We start from the raw sequence: 16607 nt of genomic DNA, 5'->3' as shown, positions 1-16607 counted from the left end.
ATAGTTGCTTCCATTTTTGTGGCGAGAGGAAATTCAAAGTGGACTTCCGCGTGAGTCGGGGGGTTTTCGCAGCGAAGGGGTTGTTGTGGAACGAGGGTGCTGTGTTTGGTGTTGCTTTGGCCGTTGAGGTGCTTCGGCTGCCGAGGCGCTCTAGTCGTAGAAGGAACGTACTAGCTTTGGTGTTGATGGGCTGTCGTGGGGGTAACACCCGTTTTTCTTTAATTTTTCTTCCTAATGCAGTGCATTTGAATTGAATGTGATAGGGCATGTTGTTGTTGTGATTTGAAGCTTAATTTTGTCCAGAGTATCATGCTTTGATTGTAGTATCATCCATATGTGATTGTGGTATGCATGTTGTTCCAAATTAAATTATGTTGCCATTTCCTATGTTAGTAATATTGCATCACTTAAAGTATAGTGTTTGGAGAAAATTAACACACATTATTTGGTCGTTGTGTCAAGTCCAATATATGGGGGCTGAATCCTAATTGTAGAATTGTGCAATATTTTATCCTTAAATCACAATGCTAATTTCATAATATTGTCATGATGTGGAATGGCGGTTGCAAGACCACTAATTAATTTCTTAATTGGTGCAGTATAAATTTTGTGGCAGCCTTTATCATCTTATTGTGGCAGAAAACAATTATGGCCTTTTAAGTCTACACTAGCTATGCATAAACTAAGTCACACAAGCTAGTCTCCACATGAATTTTCGTTTTCTATGTTATTCCTCACTTTGACCTTAGTTTTCATCATTCTTATACTAATTAGATTGTGTTTGCATCATTGCTTAACGATTCCTTTGCTAATTTGGTAGTCTTAGCTCATTTTGGCCAATTTCTAGTTCATTTTTTGGGTTTTGACTAGGCAAACTCGAATTAACTTGTTAATTCTGAGTTGTGATCTTTTCTCCACCTTTATTTTTTTTTTAATTAGAACTTGTCCAAGTAGTCTTATAAGAGTTATGTGTACTAGTCTACTTAATTTCTAAATTTTCGCAGTTTTAGCTTAGTTCAGTGGTAGGTTTAGGTCTTAAAGACTTAGATTTTGAGTTGTTATTTTTAGTCGTGTGAGCTGTTTTTAAGTCATATTTTGGCATTAGAAACTTGTGTGGATAGTTAGATTAAGTTGCATAAGTTAGGCTAGTACATGCACATAGAAAAGACTTAATTTAATAGACTAGTCTTGGCTTTAGGTAGTGATTTTGTATAAATATTTTAGGAGACAGTTTGTAAGTTAGGATTAAGTTTTCTTAAGTCATTTTAACCTTCTCTAGGTAGTTTCTATCCACTTCTACCCATGATTTAGCATAACCATAGTTTTTAGCCTAGTTTTAGTGTGTTTTTATAGGTTTTAGGTAATGAAACTAAGTTTTAGGTAGGATTTCAGTTTTTAGTTATTTTTTAGGTTCCTTTTGTCATTTTAAGTTTGTTGTGTAGGTTCGTGGTGTTGTTTTTACCAGTTTTCATAGATATTATATTAGAGCAAAAATGCAAAAAGTCAATTCATGGTCAACTTAGCAACTTTTCACCCAATTTAGTGCTTATTTTGCCACTGTTTCAGCTGGCTTTTCTGCCCTGGGTTCACTGTTTCTGCATCAAAGTAAGCCACAAAGTTAGTCACTCTAATTCAATGAGAAAAACATAAACTAAGTTGTGAGGGTAGACTACTTATGCATAAACTAAGTCACACAAGTTAGCCTCCACTTATGAATTTTCGTTTTCCATGTTATTCCTCACTTTGGCCTTAGTTTTCATCATTCTTATGCTAATTAGATTGTGGTTGCATCATTGCTTAACAATTCCTTTGCTAATTTGGTAGTCTTAGCTCATTTTGGCCAATTTCTAGTTCTTTTTTGGGTTTTGACTAGGCAAACTCGAATTAGCTTGTTAATTCTGAGTTGTGATCTTTTCTCCACCTTTCCTTTGTTAATCAAAACTTGTCCAAGTAGTTTTATAAGAGTTATATGCACTAGTCTACTTAATTTCAAAATTTTTGCAGTTTTAGCATAATTTAGTGGTAGTTTTAGGTCTTAAGGACTTAGATTTTGAGTAGTTATTTTTAGTCGTGTGAGCTGTTTTGTAGTCATATTTTGGTATTGGATCTAAACTTGTGTGGATAGTTAGATTAAAGTTTCATAGATTAGGTTAGTACATGCACATAGAAAAGACTTAATTTAGCAGATTAGTCATGATTTTAGGTAGTGATTTTGTGTAAATCTTTTAGGAGAAAGTTTGTGAGTTAGGATTAAGTTTTCTTAAGTCATTTTAACCTTCTCTAGGTAGTTTCTATCCACTTCTACCCATGATTTAGCATAACCATAGTTTTTAGCCTAGTTTTAATGTGTTTTAAGAGATTTTAGGTAGTGAAACTTTGATTTTTATGTAGGATTTCAGTTTTGAGTTATTTCTTAGGTTCCTTTTGTCATTTTAAGTTTGTTGAGTAGGTTCTTGGTGCTGTAATTACCGACAGATACAGGTCGTCGGAAATTACCGACGGATAATGTCGTCGGTAATTACCGAAAAGCATTAACCATTAGTAAATATTAGCTACGACCCTTTTACCGACGAATTTCAGCCCGTCGAAAATCTGTCAGAAAAATTAGATTATTGACGGATATTTGTGGTTATCAATGGATCTCGACTATTAGTAATACCTATTTTTTTTGTAGTGATTGTTCTGTAATTCTTTTGAGTGTTATATATATATATATATATATATATATATATATATATATATATATATATATATATATATATATATATATATATCAAGTGCCTCATTAAAAGATCGACTAAAGCATTCAACTATTTACAAGCTTCTAGCTGAAATAAATTTTTAAATGAGTTACATTCCAATTATTGGGTGTTGGTTGCCTTGAGAAATACTTCAATCGGTGAGATCCCTTGTCAACATTTCCAGTTACCCATAAAGGTCCTTGTCAATTGGCAAAGAACTTGCCACCACTTTTCCCAACATTGTTAGTCATGCGCTAGACTAAGTCACTATTTAAAGTTGTTAAAACAAATATAATACACCTACCAAATAACTAAATTTAAACACAATAGATAAATAATACACAAAAATAAATTAAATTAGAAAAAATAACAAAACCATATGAGTCACTAAAAACAAATGACAGTAAATCATAATAACAAAAATTAAAAAATATAAAAATATGACTAAAATATAATGAACAAAAACCATGATTCTTTAAATAAAATTAAACAAAAAATAATTGAAAAAACATAAAAATAAAAATGTAAAAAATGTAAAAAATAAAATAAAAAAAATGTATGTGGAAATACAGAAACAACATAAAACGGATTTCACAATTTTTCTTCTTTTTCTTTATTGTTAACTCTCCGATTTTGCCATTTTTTCTTTGATGAAAATGTCTTTTAAATTTTAATTTATGATGCACCGATATTTCAACTTGGGTCATGTATCCATATCTGATACTTTAGGACACTTTATCGATTTATAAAGTCGTAGTATACTATAAGAATATATTTTAATAATAACAAATTTTAGTAACAAAAACTAATTAGTCATTACACTACAAGAAAATTGACTATTATCTATGAAAAATTATATACGAAATATTTTTCATAGATAATTTCATTTTATCTACGAAAACTAGTGGTAGATAAAGTAAAAGTTCATGGCTAAAACAAAAGTATATTACATACAAAACTTTCGTATGTAAACATGGTTAAAATATTTTGTACGAGAAGTTACCTACGAAAATAAGTGCAGAAAATAAATATAATAAAAATATATGAAAAAATTACTTCAAAGAAATATTTCTCTGCTCTAAATCTCAACCACGCCGAACGAAAACTCTTCAACTTCCAATCAAACACCTTCTAGTTTAGGTACCAATTTAAAAATCAAAAATTATTGACAATTAAAATAGTTTAAAAAAATTATAATTGGTCTCTAAATTGATAATTAAAATATTTTTTATTATCAATTAATTTATAAATCGATCACTAACACTAGCTACCAAGATTTTGACCACCAAAATAATGTTAGTTTTGAAATGGTTGAAAAGCCAAGAAGGGGGGTAGGGGGGGGGGGTTGAATTGGCTAGTTTAAAAATTTAGGCTATCTTTGGAAGCTAAAAACCACCTTTAATTGAATCAAAATAGATCACCAAGTTAGGATGCAAACAGTACTGAATTGTACACTTTCAGTCGATAAAAAACAGAGTTAACAGATTGATTTTACTAAATAGATTCTGTTATGGTATAATCAATCGATTGAAACAGAAAAACAGTCGACTGAAATACTAGGAAAAATGCAGAAATGCGAATTTGAATTTTAAACCAGAAACAATGCTCAAGAATGATCAAGACCAGTTCGAAATGATTATACAAACATGCTTAATGTTGTAGATGCTATGAAAACATGCAAGAACATGAAAAAGATGATTAAAGCACAAGTTCTTGAAACTTTAAAATGAAAATGCAAGAGAAAAAGGTTAGAGAAGAGAGGACACCATAAATTTTTATACTGGTTCACTCAAACCTAAGCTACATCCAATTTGTCAAGGCAACCTTAGCTTGACTTTGCACTATTTCAAAAGTTTTACAAAGTATCCACCCTTACACTTCCAAAATATGCAAAAACACCACAAAAGACTCTTGAATCACACAAGAATCACACCAGCATAGCAAGAACCCTCTTGCAGACTTGGAAAACCACCAGGCACACACACAAAGCTTGAAAAAGATCAAACCTTAGTGGTAGCACAACCTTGCCTACCACAAACCACTTTCTCCAAGCTTCAAATCAAGCCAAAAGCTTCAAGAATTGATCCAAGATCAATCTTCAACAGGTGCAACACCTATAATCACGAAGGAGAGAGTTTCCACAAGTTTCCAGAACCAAATCGTGCTCTAAAATGATCAACAGACCTCTCTTTCGAAAATGACAGCTTTTATAGTCAAACTACTACGAAATTCAACAGGTTGATTTTCAAATCAATCGGTTGATTTCACTTGACTTAAGTGAAATCAGTCGATTAAAAACTAAATCAACTGATTGAATTTGTTGCAGTTTAAGACTACTGCAGCCAACCTTTTAACCTGTTAAAAAGCCATTCAACAGATTAAAAGAGACATTTTAACCTGTTGAAAAACCATTCAACAGATTAAAAACACAACAAAGACCAAACTACATCTAATTAATGCTTTAAGGTCTACAACATGAATTACAAACTACAAGTACACTTTCTTAATGATGTAACTACATGGAGAGCACACATTCCAGCCTTGATCACTATGGATATCATCAAATCTCCTTTCCTTCATCAATGTAGGCTTCATTCCAATGGTTATGGCTTCAAGATGGTTCAAAAGAGCTTCATTCAATCTTCATCAAATCTTCAAGAAGCAAACCACCTTGGCTTCTCATGTCAACAAATAATTGGTTTCTAAATTGGTCACTAATATTAGCTACCAAGGTTTTGGCTATCAAAATAATTGATCTTTAAGATATTTTTTATTACGAAAATTGATCATTATTTAAAGTCTTCCTGTAGTGGTACTTTTATGATGACAATAGTTTATAATTAATATGTTCACAACTTTTAATACATATACTTTTAATTTAGATTCACAGAATAACTATCATATATTTGTTATGTTTTTAAGAATCACCAGTGCAGGAAGGATATTTGGTCGCGGTTATTTTTGCTATTCTGCAATAGTTTTAGAACCGAGGCATATAAAACCGAGACCAAAAAGGGTTAACTTTTGGCTTCGGGTGTTACCCGAAGCCATATCTCTCTATTACTGCCTCGGTTCTGATGCAACCAAGGCCTAAGACGTTAAAAATTAAAAAAAAAATTAGAAATTAATGGGGTTCTGGAATGCATCCCTTCCTCACAAACCTCACTACCCAATCTCAATCACCTGCACAAAATCACCAAAACAGAGGCTGTCAAACCAGATTCTTGTAGCGAGTCCAGATTAGTCTTCAACCACACTTATATCTGCGAGTTTCTCTTCAACCACACTCAGTTCGAGCGACTGCGACGGGATCTGGTAAGCGCGTTTCCAGAGAAGTCTCCGTCAGGGGGGAGCGAGACGGTGGTAGTGTACACGACGTCGTTGCGGGGCGTGAGGAAGACGTTCGAGGACTGCAACAGGGTGCACCGCGTGGTGTTCAACGAGCGCGACGTGTCGCTTCACAAGGAGTTTCTTCGAGAGGTGAAGGAGCTGGTGGGCGAGGCGGTGGCGCTGCCACAGGTGTTCGTGAAGGGGAGGTACGTGGGGGGGTTTGGAGGAGTTGGTGGAGTTGAACAAGAGTTGTTTGGATTGTGGTGGGAGTTGCTAGATTATTGTGGATGGGGTTGAGAAACAGAGGTATTCCCGAATCAAGGATGAAGAAGAAAGGAATTTGGCCCTACGGCTTTAGGGTTTCTGCACAGGATTGAAGAAAGGAAGTTAGGTATAAAGCTGGCCATTTTAACTGGTTGTATTGCCTCGGGTTCAAACAACCGAGGCATATAAGGCCTTACTGCTTCGGGTCAGTATCAACCAGTGCATAAAGCTTTTGTTTTAAATTTAAAAATTCAAGTAGCGGGAAAGGGGAAATTTTGGAGAGGCTTTAGGCCTCGGGTCTCTCAGAACTGAGGCATAAAACTAGTTTCTGCTTCGGGTCAACTTGTAACCGGGGCATAAAATATTGCATAAATTACAAAACTCTCATTGCGTTTTTATATGCCTCGTTTCCATTATGACCGAGGCATAAAGTTCGAGTTAGAAAGCGTAAAATGCACTAATGAATTATTATGCACTTTTCAATATTCACATATAACACATCTATTCAAGTTGAAGTCGCGGATGCAGAGGGTTAGGTCTTTTCTCTCCTCATGTGTAGACTATAAAGGTTTTAGTTCCTCTAAAATGCGGGTTTTACTTCTTCTCATCTTCGGAACTCTTCTTTCCCGATTCTACGGTCTATTCTTCATTCTTAGAATAGAGATAGAATAGATTTTTGTTAGAGCGGAAGGAATTCTGGAAAGTCGGAGAGTTCATCACTATCAAGCAATCCAGTTCGTCCATAATGAGTGCAAAGTAACCGCCATATTTAGGCATTCTTTCATTTTTCCTTCATGCATAGTCTTTTGTAAATTGGATTTTCATAGTACAAATCTAGGTCCATTATGATACATTTCATTTTACATTTTAAATTTTCCCATTTGTAATTTTTTAGTGAGGTTTAATTTTTCAATATAAAACTTAACATGACCATTTCATTAGATTTTATCTCGAGTCGATTCCTTACTACATTAAGGGAAAGAACTTGTTATCATAATGATGTGTTTGGATGAGGCAAGAGGGTGATTCATTTATTTGGAGAATTTGAAATTCTTTGCAATGAAATACTTTGTTTGGATAGAGAAATTAAAAAGAATTTAAAATGCATGCATTTTTTTGAAATATTTCAATTAGCTAAATTAGAAGAAATTCAAATACCCTCAAAAAAGGTGAAATTTGAAATTCTTCTCACTCAACCTCACACTCTTGATTCAATTCCAAACAGACCTGACAAACCCGACAACCATGATAGGTTGGGTTGGCCAGATGATCCAGACGGATTGGACCAACTTGGCGACACAAATGGGTCGAGCAAGCCCGATGACCCAAATAGATTAGGCGGGCTCGAAGACCCAGACAGATGAGACAGGCCTGACGACCGAGACAAATGAGACGGGTTCGACGACCCAGACGGTCAGCGGGTCTAATGACCCAAACGGTACAGGGTGACTTGATGACACATAAGGGTCGGGCGGGCTTGACAACTCAAACAGGTTGGTCAAGCCCGACAACCCACAACCAAGACGGGTCAGCGGGTTCGATGGCCCAAGCAAGACGGGCGAGCCCAACGACCCACACGGGTTTGGCAAGCCAAACGTCCTAGAGGTGTCAAGTGGGCCTGACGACCCAAATGTGTTGGGCAGGCCCAACGACCCGACCGACTCATTGACCCGACAAGCCTAACCGACCCGTTTCCAAATTTATCATAAACTCAAAACATAATTAAGCCTAAAATAAATATTGATAACATGAAATTTTATCTCATAAGAAATTCAATTATTTTATCCAAACAAGAAATTAAAATGTAAGGTATTTTAATTTCTTTATCCAAACAAGTTATTTAGAAAATGAAGGGGATTTAATCGCAAGCAATTCAAATACAATAAATTTCAATTTCTCAGCATTGTTGAAATACTTCATCCAAACACAATCTGAAATGATGACTTTTAAGTTTTAGTTTGTATAGTTAGCCTTATAATCTTATTTTGATCATTCTTTTTTTTTCATCCTTTTTTATACAAACCGTAATTCCTTAATTTTGAATCCAAAGACTAAGTCTAGGTAAAATGTAAAGATCAAAATTGCTCAAGCATAAGAACCATTCTAGACCAAAACTGAAAAATGGCTATGAAGACATTATATGAAACTATGAATTGTAGAAACTTTAAACTAAAGCTGTAAAAGTAATGAAAGAAAATGGAAATTGAATTCAATTAAAACTCCAGTGTAAAACTGGTTCGAGATTATAGATATACATAATTGATTAAATTTTAGAGATGTTGTAACTGATTTTTAATCAATTATTATCTAATATAATCGTTTAAATGCTTTAACTTTTTTTAAAATTGGGTTTTGAGATCTATAAAAAGAAAACAGGTGTCTTTGCTTAAAAAGTTTTACAATCACCGAAAAGAATTGTATTCAATTGTTTTCTGAGATCAATACACCTTTTCTAGGGTTCTATAGATTTCAAAATTAACAAATATTGTGAATCATGTTTTCAAAGTGCTTTTTGTTGTGGTGATTTCTTTCCATCTATAATTTATGGGTTGTTTTCAGCTTTGTTTTTGTATTTTGTGAGATGTTAATAGAGTTGATAAAGTTATGCATTATCGTGGATAATCAAACACTGGATAAAGATCAAGATCTCTTGAAGGGAGTCACGAGTGGTGAGAGTATAGAAATCTTTGATATTTAATGTAAGATTAAGATTGATATCCTCTAAAGAGTGTTTTTAAGTGTTGTGCATTGTGCAAACTCTCACTTGAAGTTTTTGAAACTTAGAGAAAATGTTCTAAAAAAAAAATCACTCCGCTTAGTTTAAACAAACCTTACGTTTTTTCTAAGAATTTCTACACATAGTATTTTTCCTAGGTCCTTACAAAAGGAATCCTTAACCTAGGAAATATAATAGAAATTAGAATTTCAATCTCGAAAGTTAATTTATTCACCATTCCTGATGGTCCATTGAATGATTTCAAGAATTAAATCATAACATTTAGCACGTTTGGCCAAACTAAAAATATTTATAATGGACAATATTATTTATTATATTTAGTATTCTAGATGTCACCAACTAAGTCCAAAGCATTTAAGCCACCATCATGCAAAGGATGATTAAGCCCTAGGATTGTTTTCAATTATTTCTGTCCATTCACCTTATCACCATCGGTTAGATCTATAAATGGATTATAAAGTTTCAAGAAACTTACTGTACAGCAAATCGAAACATGTTTTATTTCATCTTTCTCACATGTTTAAAATTTTACGATATTTTATTCATTCCCATCGACAAAAGAGTTGATCTTATCAGCAGGACGTAGCTCTATAAATGGATTCTCCTAGCTTCGCTTATTCACACAACTGATTGAACAAAGAAGAGAAAAACCTTAATCTGTTTCATAGCCAGTCAAAGAAATGGCGAGTGCAATGCTTTTTGCTCTTTTCCTTTTTTCTGCCCTAACCTTCTACCCTCCTTCAACCACTGCTCAACCTGTCACGGATGGGAATGGTAACATCGTTAAAAATGGTGGCAGATTCTATATATTGCCATCAGGTTTAGGAGCCCCCGGCGGTGGAATTCGAGCACTCCAAACGGATAACGAAACTATCCCTCTCTCTGTTGTGCAATCTCCCTTCAAGGGCGATATAGGGCTTCCAATTATCATTTCATCCCCAATCAATACCGAATTTCTCCCTGAAGGTCAGGTGACCCTTAGCTTCGAACATACTATAATTGATTAATTTTTAGAGACGTTGTAACTAATTTTTAATCAATTAGACTAATCGATTATCATCTGATATAATCAACTTTAGCTTTTTGTTTTTCAAATTGGGATTCGAGATCTCGGAAAACAATTATCTTTGCTTAATTAACAACTTTTATAAGCAACCAAAAGTGGTGTCATTATGTTGTTTTCTGAGATCAACACACCTTTTATAGGACTCTAAAGATTTCAAAATTAACAAGTGTTGTGAATCAAGTATTCAAAGTGTTCTATTGTGTTAATTTCTTTCCATCTATCATTTATGGATTGTTTTCAGCTTTGTTTTTGTGTTTTGTGAGCTGTTGTAATAAAGTTGATAAAGTTATGATTTTTGCGGATAGTCAAATAACGGATAGAGACCAAGATCTTCTTGAAGGGAGACAAGATGGTGAGGGTAGAAATCTTTGATATTTAGTATAAGATTAAGGTTGATATCTCTAAAGAGTCTTATAAGTTTTGTGTGCACTGTGCAAACTCTCATTTGATAATTAATGGAACTAGTTTTTGTAAGGTTGAAAAAAGTAATACTCAATGTTTGATTATCCATTATAATTTTTTATGTGTTTTGCTTCTCTCTATATCATCTTTTATTACTTTTATTATTCTTGTGTTGTAACACCCCATTTAATTAATAAACATAATTAAAAGAAGCGTCACACTAAAATAATATAGCAGTACAGTCCTAGAGTTTAAACATAACCCCTTACAATTATCCAAGGCACACCACGATTCCAAAACTAAACCAATTACAATATTCAATAGTAATATAATAAGAATTTAAAAGACATACTAATACATGGGCTATAGCCCTAAAATAAAGAGTCCAAAAACAGGAGCCAATCCAAAGGCTAAGCAGCGGAACCACCACCTTCCTATTGACCCCGGGTGTTCCTCGCATCTACTCACATCAACAAGTTGATGATCATCGCAAAAGAGAGAACCACACAGATGGAACACACAACAAACAAATAGAAGGGTAAGCTAGAGCCAAAAGTAATTTTATCATGCAATCAAATATACTTCCACAGTCAAATATACACACATCATCCAAGCATGTTATGACTTTCAAATCAATACACTAAGACTCCACTCGACTCATCTGAATCTGTATAATTTAATCGGATTCAGCGGATGCTTGAACTTGTAGTGGATATCTCTGCTCAACCCCGAGCTAAGTGTTACAAGTGTTACAATATCTCAATCCCCCACACACAAGGTTAGCCCTTAATGAGTTTCAGGCCCCTTGCTACTCTCACCACAAGAGTCAGTCCGCTCTAAGTGAGACTAACTAACTCCTTAGAGCGTCAGGATGCAACCTTACCTTGAATCCTTACCAAATTATATAGATGGGGCACCACCATGAATCCCCACTAACAGGGGTCATGGAATTACGTCCCGACCACTGAAGCACGACCCTGAAATCTCACCTAGAGATTCCAAGGAATTACGCACTAACCACAGACCAATCATAATCAAACAAATGAGGGAATACTCATCATGCATATAATTTCATACCAATCTCTGTAACCAATCCTCATTCATATCACATGTTGAAACCATACTACTCGTTATTCCCAATCCATGAGCATAGGGCTTCATCTCATACCAATACCATGCCTCTTTGATTACCAACCATCTTATTTGTTTCACATGCTAAGATCACACAATCACACAAATCCAATTTATAACCACAAATTATACCATGCATTTCATTTCACATGCCTCATGCATTATATAGAGTATATCATAAATCAAACAATCCAATCAACCAAGTGAAGAAAAACAGCGTAACCTGCAGCAGATCTCGCTAAAGCCAAGAGCCCTCGCTCAGGCGAGAGGAGTGCCCTTTGTAAGACCCACTAAATTTAAATAATTAAATAAATAATCATTTAATAAATTCAGATAGGAGAAGCCTTTATGACATTAAATGTAAGCCTTCATGACATGAAAAAGTACTAGATCAAATGGTTGAGAGTACTTTGATTGTGTGAGAGGACTTGGGTTTGAGTCCTATGTATGCCATGTAGGTGTTATTTATGTGATTTTATATTTGTTTATATATTTGATCATGTTGTGGAATGATATGGTAATTAAATTATATTAGTTAGCATGAAATATGAATTGGCATGATGGTTTGGTATTGACTTTGCAATTGTGTGGTGGTAGGTTTAAACCTTGGCTTAGACAAAATAATTTTTGTTTTACTAAACTTTATAGTTTTGGCAAGGAAGTGAAGAGACGTAGGAAAACCTAGGAGGCAAGGGTGGGTTGTAAAAATAACTCCTAATGAGCATTGAAAACCAATTAAAGCCAAATTTTAATGCTAATCTCGTTTTTGAACTTTAACCCATCATTAAGGGCTTGAGTAATTGGCCAAGAGAGTGAAAAGAGAGGGTGAGAAGGAGAAGTTCGTGTGGTTAGTGTAAGGGAGGTTTCTGGGCAGAAAAATTTAGTCTAAAGAGAGTGGGTGAGTCTGATTAGTAGTGGACGAAGGCTTGGAATCAAATTGGAATCGTAAAGGGACATTGAAAGAGCAATTGAACAAGGAATACCCAGGTTAGGGGAGTTCCTATTACTTGTTTTTAATTTTTGCTATTGTATAATGATGTGTTCTGAGTCATGTTTGAAATGTAAAGCATGTGAATTCTGGTCTGTTGGCGTTTCTGGATTTTTCCAGAAACCGCCTGGCGGCGTAAGAACTACCGCCAGGCGGCATATGCGTTTTGCACCAGGTTTCTAGGTTTCTTGATGAACCGCCAGGCGGCTGAAGGAGAATCGCCAAGTGGCACGAACTGGGTTGCCTAGTTTTCTCTGTTTGTTAATGTTTTCGTGGTGTGATGATGCTGGGACTTAAATTCTATTGTGCGTGAATCATTGGCTTGATGAATTATTGGTTGTATTGAGTAGTTGCGAAAATTGCACGAATCCTTGTTTGATTGGGTATGAGAGGTTACGCTGGAATGAGATATGAGATAATATGTATCATATGGGTTGATTGGTACTCTGTGGAATATCAACAATGAAATGGAAGTTAATATTGAATTGAACAACTTGTTTGCTAATGGTAATGTGTCAAAACATGTAGAAGAGTGGTAATTGAGGAAGTTAGGGCTCGCATCGCTGCAGGAAGAATCTGGATTGAATCCAGAAGTTTGTGAGCCGCCTGGCGACCAGTAGCTGCTGCTAGGCAATGCCCCAGTTCAGCTAGAGTGTGAATACTGTGTGTGTGGTCAATGGTGGTGTGTGTGTGTAGGATATAATATAAAATGAATTAGAAGGTATAATCAAAATATATGTGTAAGAAAATAATTTGCATGTTGATATGAACCTCAAATATTAGAAAACTGTAATTATGTGATATGTATGGTTAGGTTACATGATTAAGGAATACTCATGTATAAGATGATGATTGGGTAGTAGAAAATTATATTGTTAAGGAAAAATGGGTTTAAAATTGTGAATACTTGGTAGTGTGATTGTGCCTGGAGTATGATTGAATGGATTTCTTGAGCAATAATGTCCAAACGGTGGTGACATGATTTATATGAATTTTAGACTAAAAGATTATAATACTTGGAGTACATTGAGTGTATGTGGCAGGTTTAGAGTAGAAATTGATGAAGAGTAAATGTGCATGATGATAATCGAATTGGTATGATTTAATTGTATATATGTGAATTGGGCATGAGTTATTGGTATATGTTGAGTTTGGTTATAGTATTATGTCTGAAAATACTATGATTGGTATGAGAATGATGCATGGTATGTTTGGGGTCTCTTAAAACCTGAGAAAAATGCCAAAAACCAGTAGCATTGCGCTACTGGTATGGCATCTGGGGGCGTGGGGCGAGTTGCCAGGCGGTAGAGTCCAAAAACAGTGGCAGTGGCCACTGTCAACGCGAGGCGCCTAGTGGTAGGGAGGTGTCCGCCAGGCGATGATGGTGCAGTGCGGATTCTGTTGGCGCTTGGTGCCTGATGGTGTGTGATGCCCGTCAGGCGGTCTGGAGCTAGATTCTGCCGAGCAGCATCAGATGTGCGCAGGCGGTTTTGGTACAGTGATGGTGTGCGAGGAAGTTTTCTACACCGCTTTAAAAGATGTTCATGATACAATGCTTTGGCTGGGGGCCCAGTTACGAGTGTCTCTGGTATTGGGGTAACACGTGACCACTTTAGGTTGTAACCTGGTGGTTTAGGAAGTCCAGTGGAATGTGCGGGTTGTGGCTCGTACGACGAGGTTTCAGATGATTTCCCTCTTCAGTGCATGCTGATAGAGTTTTGGTAGTCTGGGAACAACTACAAACATAGGTTTGTTTTGGGGAACTCCACTTGGAGTCACGGTGAGATGTTGTGGCAAAGTTATTCCCACGTGTGGACTATCAGGTGGTGGCCTGTAGTCGGAGGGGCGAGTTGACACTCATGCAACAAAGATCAATCATTGATCTCACCTAAAGGGTATAGAAATGATATACGTCTAATGCAAGTGATGGAAATGGAGAAGTAAGGAAAAGGGGAGAAGAATACTAACCCGAGTTTTAATGTTTAGATGTTGTATTTAATATTATATTTGTTTGGTTTTATTTAAATGAGCTAACCCTATTTGTGTGTGTGTGGCGATGATCTTGTAACTTGTTACATGGGAGCATATGTTGATGCAGGTGTGCAGATTGATGGTTTTATCACTAGTTTATTTTGTTGGACTATGGTTTTATTGTAATAGTTTTATAGACAATTTTATTTGTAATATTGTATTGCCGCAAATTATTTTATATGTTTTGGCGAGTTGAATTTAAGGTTTTAAATAATTCCCGCGGTGTGGGAAATTGATGAATAATAAATGAGGTTGTTTATCAATTTTTTTTTTATTATTTTAATAAGTAATTTTCGGCTAGGATGTTACACTCTCGCTTAGGCAGTAGACTCTCGCTTAGGCGAGATCGCGACAAGGGCGCTGGGAGACTTTCGCATGCTCGCTTAGGCGAACCCTCCTCGCCTGAGCGAGACAACACCTCGCCTAAAGGTGAGGTTCCTCACCTAGGCTAAAACAGGAGCAACATACCAAGGCTTTCACGCGTTCTCGCTTAGGCGAGCATCTTTCGTATGAGCGAGATAGTGCCTCACTCAAAACAAGAGCTTTTCGCCTGAGCGAGAGCTCGAGTGTAGCCCTGGCCTGTTTCTGCAAGTCTCGCCTAGGCGAGACAAGTTAGCTTGGGTGAGAGTATCAGACCTCGCTACTGTTTCTCCCTGCCACATATATATATTTTCATACCCAAACAATAATGCCAATCGTCCCATGCATCCACAGTAGCATACAAGCTCAATAATCATGAAACAAAAGCATGACTAACAACAATCGCACCAAACAAGAGGGTTCTAGCTTCCTTTACCTAGAATAAGCTAGTACAGTACTTTAACACCAACCACAGAGCACAACAGCTCTAGGAAGAGGCTTAGAACTTGAAAACAGTGGAACAAAACTTAAGATTGGGCCCACTACGAAACCTTAACTGAGAAAGACACGAGATTACACTAAGGAAGGGAGGATATGAGTTGATGGGTAACTTACGTTGAGTAGAAACGAGCTTTGAGCGAACTTGTCCGAGGCGAGAAAGCAAACCCTAGTAGAGCAACGACTGCAACTCTTAGAACAAAGGGGACAGATTTCTGAAAGTGAGTAAGAGAGTTAGGGTTAGGACAGGCTTAGGATCTGGTTTCCTTTTGGACCAGCTCTAAGCCCAACTAACTTTGGGGTAGCCCTTTAAAACTAGACAGCAAATGGGCCTTACATGTATCATTTAAATTAAGGAGAAAGTGCATTTTTGAGTTTTTGAGTTTTGACAGAAGTTTTTGAAACTATGTTTTAGAAAAATGTTTTAAAAAAAAAATTCACTCCCGCTTAGTTTAAACAAACCCTACTTCTTTTTCTAAGAATTTTTACACATAGCATCTTTCCTAGGTCCTTACAAAAGGAATCCTTCAATTAGGAAATATAGAAATTAGAATATCAATTTCGAAAGTTAATTTTTCACCCTTCCTGATAGCCCATTGAATATTTTCAACAATAATATTAACATTTAGCACGTTTGGGCAAACTAAAAATATTTATAAAGACTATATTATTTATTATATTGAGTATTCTACATGTCACCAACTAAGTCCAATATAACTACAAAAAAAAACCAATAACATAACCGTCGAGCCACGAGCATGCCAACTAAGTCCAATATAATTATTTCTGTCCATTGACCTTATCACCATCGGCTAGCTCTATAAATGGAATATCCCATGTTGGCTTATTGAACAAAACAAAGAAGAGATAAGCCTTAAACTTTTAAGAAACTTACTGTACAGCAAATCGAAACATATATTTTATTTCATCTTTTTCACATGTTTAAAAGTTTTACGATATTTTATTCATTCCAATCGACAAAAGAGTTTCACATGTTTAACGTTCTACCAACATCTGCTGATGCATGAACAATCGCGCACTTTATCCTTGTATAATCTA

General features: G+C 35.6%; 1 protein-coding gene across 1 annotated transcript; it reads left to right on the top strand.

Moving 5' to 3' along the window:
• The first annotated feature begins 9752 nt into the window (after positions 1-9752).
• Positions 9753-10079, top strand: LOC114184426 (chymotrypsin inhibitor 3-like). The gene has a single exon (XM_028071735.1). The coding sequence runs from the start codon at positions 9753-9755 to the stop codon at positions 10077-10079; it is 327 nt and encodes a 108-aa protein (XP_027927536.1).
• The last annotated feature ends 6528 nt before the right edge of the window (positions 10080-16607 follow it).

Source organism: Vigna unguiculata, chromosome 5, assembly GCF_037176805.1.
Source record: "Vigna unguiculata cultivar grain cowpea cultivar isolate G323 ecotype 2 chromosome 5, ASM3717680v1, whole genome shotgun sequence".
Taxonomy (NCBI): Eukaryota; Viridiplantae; Streptophyta; class Magnoliopsida; order Fabales; family Fabaceae; genus Vigna; species Vigna unguiculata.
The sequence above is the reverse complement of the archived record's forward strand: the minus strand, read 5'-3'. Positions and strand labels throughout refer to the sequence as shown.

Coding starts and splice junctions, on each gene's coding strand:
- LOC114184426 (XM_028071735.1), top strand. CDS start 9,753: ATGGCGAGTGCAATGCTTTTTGCTCTTTTCCTTTTTTCTGCCCTAACC.